General features: G+C 31.5%; 1 protein-coding gene across 1 annotated transcript; it reads left to right on the top strand.

Moving 5' to 3' along the window:
- Positions 1-1493: 1493 nt before the first annotated feature.
- LOC113382194 lies at positions 1494-2815 on the top strand. Its single transcript, XM_026620727.1, has 2 exons — positions 1494-1589; positions 1703-2815. Exons 1-2 carry the CDS (start codon positions 1494-1496, stop codon positions 2813-2815), a joined length of 1209 nt encoding a protein of 402 aa, XP_026476512.1.
- Positions 2816-7374: the final 4559 nt, after the last annotated feature.

Here is a 7374-nt window from a genome sequence, read left to right on the forward strand (position 1 = left end):
CAGTTGTAGGCATAAAAATAGTTTAGATAGCAATAGCTATAAACACTAAAATGGTTTACAACGACTTTAAAAAAACTTATTTTTGCTTTTTCAGAGTAGTTTGGTCTACAGATCATGTTAATGTAAGGGCGGGTAAACTTGTTCGAACAAATATACATCATCTTTCTCCATTTGGACCTTATCTTGAAATCAGAATAGATTAGCTGTTACGACGACTGTTACTACCGTAACCTGGCACAATCGTACTCAGTCTCTCCTTCTACATAAGTACCACATAACCACCAATGGGCACATACATGATAAACAGTTTGTTTTGCAGACTTTTGTACCAAATCTATCCTGTATCAGCTTATCTCGTTCACACCTAGTTACAGAAGGTGTCAATGTCAGTTGCATTTCAAATGGGACTTTCAAGAAGGCCGTGCATTCCGTATTGGCCCGAGGGCGACGTTTGCGGTCCGCGGAGTATTAACATCTTCTGTACGGCGCGCGCGATGTTTGAACGAGTGATTTATTGCTGATGAGAAAACATCATTCCCTTCCTACACTTGCGAACAAACGGTCCGCGACTTGCATTATGTTTAACGATTCGAGCATTTAGAATGAGCGTTTTTGCTTTTGCTCGAACTGACTCCTTGATCGCCTGAATGTCTGGGTAGAGGTATTTTGAATCATTCCCGAGGAAATATTCATCGCATGATACTTGTGTTTGAAGTTTGCTTCTTCAATATTCTGAACATGTGATATACTCTACTTACCATTATTGTTCTTAATCTACAAAATTGTAATATAATAATATACGTATGTCTATAGTAATTGATTACCCACAACGTTTTGCGATAAATAAGTATGTTTCTCAAAAATTGTTAAAATTTATTACAAATATCACTGCCAAATCAAATTTCTCATGCCAATTATGTACATTGTTTGTTATTCATTAAGTGTGTGTAATGTATGTATGCGATGTGTTCGTATATGTATGTGTGCGTAAACAATTTTTCGTCGTCGATTTTGAGGATTAATCGATTTAAATGGTTCAAAAATATTCGATGCCTATTTCTTGGCCGAGGCATGTCCAGCCGTTTTGAAGATACGGGGCAAAAAGTGTCAAAAATGGCAATTCTGTTTTTGAGAGATTGGAGCGTCCGATTTAACGAACGTTTTTTACTTATATTGATAACATGAACAACTGGTGAAATTTACGATTAAAACAGTGAAAAAAATGCCATGTCATGTCAAGAGTGTTTATAAGACATATGCTCATAAAATTTTCAGATATTTTATAGAGGTAATAAGTACAACTTTTGTTAACACCTTTTATGGGTTTAGAACCAAGAATTATAATTTTACCGTTAGACTACAGCGCGACTGCATTGAAAAATCAAGATTTCTAAAAATTTTAAAATTAAAAAAAAAATAAAATTTTTTAAAAAAATTAAAAATCTCATTTTTCAGTTTTCGAAGAATTGTAAAGTTTTTAAAAATTTTGAATTATGGTACGGGAAGTAGCAGCAATTCCGTACACAGGTTCTATATATATTAGGTCTAGGCACCCTCCGTTGTTTGCTGCAATTTTACGTAGACTTCAGGTATAAAAGTTCTCGAATGCCACGCATTCATATGTAAACGTGAAGCTGCGGCAAACGCCTTAGTGCGTTGTTGTTTTCATGCATACGCTGACAGTTCATATGCTAAGCATCAGTCTCGATCTAGTGACGGAAGCTTATGCGGAACCCTAAGTGCTCCAGTCGGATGGGGCTCACGTGCCGGTAGCACTGCTACGATAGACACAATTGGAACAAAGTTGAGACACGAAGATAGCACTGTTACATATGCAAGTAGTGCAGAATTAGCCGCAGACGACTCTGGATCAATATATAATGGGGATGAGAATCATAAGATTTGGGGTGGATCTGTAGACAGATTAAATGACTTAGATGCAGATATATATAGTGGAGGATCAACACTAGGTAGACCTGCCAGAGTGAGGCAAATATCTGAACCAGCACCGCCACCTCCTCCGCCTCTTACTAAGGAATCTAAAGACCAAAATCGTAAAAAGAAACGGTCGAGACCAGCACCAGGTCAACAGCAACTTATGCGAGCACCACCTATGATGGTATATCACGCAGCGCCAATTCCACGACAATTCCACACGTTTTCGCATCGAAGTCGGCCTCCTCCTATTATGTTACCCCCTCAGCAATTCATGCATTCCCAACCTCAATTTCCTCAACAAATGCAGCGTTATCCACAATATGCTACTTTACAAGCACCGAAAATGGCCCGAAAGAAGCAGCGCCATAGCAAAAATGCTGCAAATATTCCTGTCCCGATGACACCAATGATGGCTCCAATGTTTGTTTATCCTCCTACATTAGAGCGACCACTGGCGACCATTTCAAGAAAATTATCTCTGTCTCAAGCTGAGGGCCTTGACAGGCTAGGTCAGGAAAATGGAACGTCGGGTGGCGGCGATTCTCCTAACGGTACTGGTATTTACCGTCGTAAAGGACATTTAAACGAGCGCGCCTTTAGTTATTCAATACGACAGGAACACCGAAGCAGAAGTCACGGAAGCCTGGCATCATTACAATTTTCACCTCAACCTTCAAAGATGCCTCAACAACAGGAAACCAGGGAAGATGCTAAAAAGGAAAGAGAAATCATGCAAATGGTAGCGGGCTTAGATCTGAACGACGGTACGGAAACATCACACCTGATGAATGGCTCAACAGCAATTACATATAATGGACGAGGACCACCGCCTCCGCCTTTGGCATCACTAGGCATATATGGAAAGGCAAGAAGATAACATTCAGGTAAAGCATACTTCAGAATTATATCATTTAAAGTATTTCTGCGGCTTTTAGTAGTCAATTCCAATTAAATTGATAGTTTCCTGATTTTTTATAAAAAGAAAATGATATTAGAAATGTATCCATAAGTACAAGAAATGAAATGCAGACTTACGATTGATGCTCAATGTAACCATAGATAAAAGAAGAGTATTATGCATTGTATTTTATAAAATTATCAAATTTATGCTGCTCAATTTATCGAGACTAAGGACTTAAAACCTAAATAATGTACATCAGTTTTATATGTTGAATACGTTGAGCCTTATTTTATTTATATTTAATACTAATCATTTTATTCTAACGAGTTATATATATATATATATATATATATATATATATATATAAATGGAGCTTTTTTTCAAATGTCTAAGTAAAACTCGAAAACGGCTAAGCCGATTTGGCCAGTCTTAGTCTTGAAAAATTCGTGCCAATCCAGAGAAAGACCAAAAGGTGAGATATTATTCCAAAATCGTGTAGAAACTTTACATTTTTAATTAAAAATTTTTGTAGAAGCGTAATTTGAATAAAACAATAGACGGTGGCTATTACGTGAAATGTCAAAAGTTCTTGACAGATGGTGTTCAATTACTTTTAATAGGAAGTTTTACGTAAATATTTACGACAATATAAGTCGAAAGACCAAAAACAACTTGGATTGGATTATACCATGTTTTCTATAGAAAGTATATAAAACTTCCAGTTTGATTGTATTGACAAAATATCGGTCATCTTTGAAAATTCATAATAAAAGTATTTTCTTCCGTTGTTAGTTTTTTTGCATTAGTTAAAAATGTAATTATTTTGTAAAATACCTTTAAATTAAAATAAGGTTTTAAACGTGTTTGCCACCTGACCGTTCCAAGTTACCCCGCCTATAGGGTAAAAAGGTGTAGATAACAAATTTTTGAAAGACATCAAAAAAATACATTTCTACAATGATGAAGTAGCTGGCAATTTTACCGAACGTAGTCAGATAATTGTTTGTTAATTCATCGAATGTTACTTGAAACTTCGTAACTTAAAAATTTCAAGAAAATAAAATTTGAAAAAAAATTATAACAATTTTTTTTCAAAATTGTTAAAACAAGCAGAAAGTTCTTTGAATCATTCAAATCGGACACTTAGTTCTCTCAAAAACTGCCGTTTTTTGTACATTTAGCTCTATCGGAATATCGGAATGTCGGAGTATCGGAATGTCGAAATATCTGAATATCTGAATCTGAATATCTGAATATCAGAATATCAGAATATCAGAATATCTGAATATCAGAATATCTGAATATCTGAATATCTAAATATCTGAATATCTGAATATCTGAATATCTGAATATCTGAATATCTGATTATCTGATTATCTGAATTATCTGATTATCTGATTATCTGATTATCTGATTATCTGATTATCTGATTATCTGATTATCTGATTATCTGATTATCTGATTATCTGATTATCTGATTATCTGATTATCTGATTATCTGATTATCTGATTATCTGATTATCTGATTATCTGAATATCTGAATATCTGAATATCTGAATATCTGAATATCTGAATATCTGAATATCTGAATATCTGAATATCTGAATATCTGAATATCTGAATATCTGAATATCTGAATATCGGAATATCGGAATATCGGAATATCGGAATATCGGAATATCGGAATATCGGAATATCGGAATATCGGAATATCGGAATATCGGAATATCGGAATATCGGAATATCGGAATATCGGAATATCGGAATATCGGAATATCGGAATATCTGAATATCTGAATATCTGAATATCTGAATATCTGAATATCTGAATATCTGAATATCTGAATATCTGAATATCTGAATATCTGAATATCTGAATATCTGAATATCTGAATATCTGAATATCTGAATATCTGAATATCTGAATATCTGAATATCTGAATATCTGAATATCTGAATATCTGAATATCTGAATATCGGAATATCGGAATATCGGAATATCGGAATATCGGAATATGAATATCTGAATATCTGAATATCCGAATATCTGAATATCTGAATATCCGAATATCGGAATATCGGAATATCGGAATATCCGAATATTGGAATATCGGAATATCGGAATATCGGAATATCTCTAGAAATTGATTAGAATATACATTACTTAGCAAAACAACGTTTGCCGGGTCAGCTAGTATATATATATATATATATATATATATATATATATATGTAGATAGATCTTATATCAATTATATTATTAATATAAATATATTTAACATAAAATATTGTATATTTTATATTTTATTGCTTATTTATTTACTGTATAAATTATTCTGAAATTATTTAATTTTTATTTCAGATGAAGAAAAGACATCTCTGGGGGTTGATCAATTCTTCCGTTCGCTTCTGTACATTCGCAAATTAAAATTAAAACGTGATCAAAATAAAATTTACGTTTTATGCCGTTATTCTCAAAATTCAAAATTTTACAATTTACTAAACTTGATTTAATTTTTATTTACGGAAAAATTATTGATGGTATTGTAAAATCCAGTCTACATAACTATGAATAGTTATCCTTAGTTTCGTATACATGACACTGATGTACTAAAATTATATTTATGTTTGTTGAAATATTTCTTTCGCTGAGTTTTGCGGTTACCGAATAGACCGTTAGTAAATAATAAATGCCATTATAAGACGATTTTAACTAAATATAACATAATTTTAAATACCAAATATGCGGAATTTAAAAACAGACTGAAAAATGTTTACAACTTTTGAATAATACTCAACGCACAACATAATTTGAATCGTTTTTTTGTTAAATTATATCAAATAAAATAAATTCTATTTATAAGATATATTAGAAATGCATAATCAATTTAAATGTGGTGATAAAATGACAATAATGTCTTGATATGCCTAATTGTGTAGCGCATATCGTAGAATATGAAACAAAAATGTAATATAGGTATTAATTACTAAATAATGAATTGTTATTGTCTTTAATAATCTATTGATTCAATGTCGACAATAGCAAATTGAGAAAAATCGTGTATCCACTTTTTGACTATGACGCCTTCTTCCACAAAATGCCAAAGAAATTTAAAACTTTGATTTTCCGATAATTTTCTTGAAACAATCGTTCCGTTTTACTAACAAGTATGTTGTAAGCAATTGTATTAGGTATTTCATATTTTGCGATATTTACAATTTTGGTAAATATTGCAAATGTGCACTGCATGCAAATGCTATCGGTATTATAAACGTTATATTTAATTTTCTTTATTTAATTGTTTTTTTTTTAATATTCTTCAATTTTTAAAAATTGCTAAAATAATGAAATTGAAATGTTAAAAATAGCGGAAATATGTTTTCATCTGAATGGTTTTCATTAAGTATATAAAGTACATGTAGGAGTAAAAGTTTTTCTCTACTTTTTTATCGGTAATAGGCCAATTAAATTTTAAAGTTAAAATTAAAAGATATTTTTATTAAATATTGCTAATTCAAATTTTACTGCAACTTTTTAGAAACAGTGTGATGGTTCTAATTTGTGTCATATTTAGTTAAATATTTGTATGTTATATTTTATATCTAGACAATACATAGAGTACATATTAAGTGGTTAGCATAAACATGTAAAATTTATATAAATTGTTAAATATAGAATAATTGTATTTATTGTGTTTATACGTACGTTAACTCCATTGTGTTAATTAATTTGCTTGCACGTTGCCACAATAAAGTATTTAATCAATGTAAGTGTAAATAAATTTTGATATGTTTTCATGGAAATATGTGCATCAAAAGAATTTCTAAATTGTATTTTGAGCATCTTTAAAATTAACATCAATGTATGTTTCTAGCACCTATATATTTTAAAAGTATGCAAAAAATGAAAACTTCATCAAAATCCTTTTCTTTTCAAATATTTTATGAATTATTAAATTATTCTTAATATTTTGCAGGTTTGAAATACTTTGTGATGTGAGGCGACACCACATATGGATGTCTGCATATGAAACGTATACTGTGCTTGGGAGTAGAGTAGATTATGTTTGCAACCGAAATAAATCCTTTTAGTTTTGCTAATCCGTGACGACGGGGAAGTTAATAACTCAAATATGATTTGAAGTAACAAATACTATTTAAGAATGCAATACAAATCATTTTCGTTCGTTTTTTTTAATCGTTTTAAATGTGAGGCGGGCTGCCTTTGAAATTTTGAATTCGACAACATATTGTTTGATATAATAATGGGTATAGTACTGCCTAAAGCAGGTCTGTGAGCTGATTTAAACTTAAACTCGATTCAGGGAAGAAGTAGTGTGAGAGTTTTTCTCCTTTCCATTTCACACCGCGGGACCCGAGATAGGCTAATTTTCAATTGGAAACATATTTTGATCTATATTTTCAATTAAAAATGAACATAGCTGCCCTATGTTTGATATAAGCATATTTTATTTTAATTGTAATCTTATTATCAAGTATTTGCGAAGATTCAAATTGAACCGATACTTTTTAA

Source organism: Ctenocephalides felis, unplaced genomic scaffold (assembly GCF_003426905.1).
Source record: "Ctenocephalides felis isolate EL2017-DRISC unplaced genomic scaffold, ASM342690v1 CF-g0.4_SCAFFOLD_00845, whole genome shotgun sequence".
NCBI lineage: Eukaryota > Metazoa > Arthropoda > Insecta > Siphonaptera > Pulicidae > Ctenocephalides > Ctenocephalides felis.

Bases quoted from the DNA above. Each gene is read 5' to 3' on its own strand.
- LOC113382194 (XM_026620727.1), top strand. From the start codon at position 1,494: ATGGTACGGGAAGTAGCAGCAATTCCGTACACAGGTTCTATATATATT. The intron at 1,590-1,702 runs GTATAAAAGTTC...GCTAAGCATCAG, and splicing joins CAATTTTACGTAGACTTCAG to TCTCGATCTAGTGACGGAAG.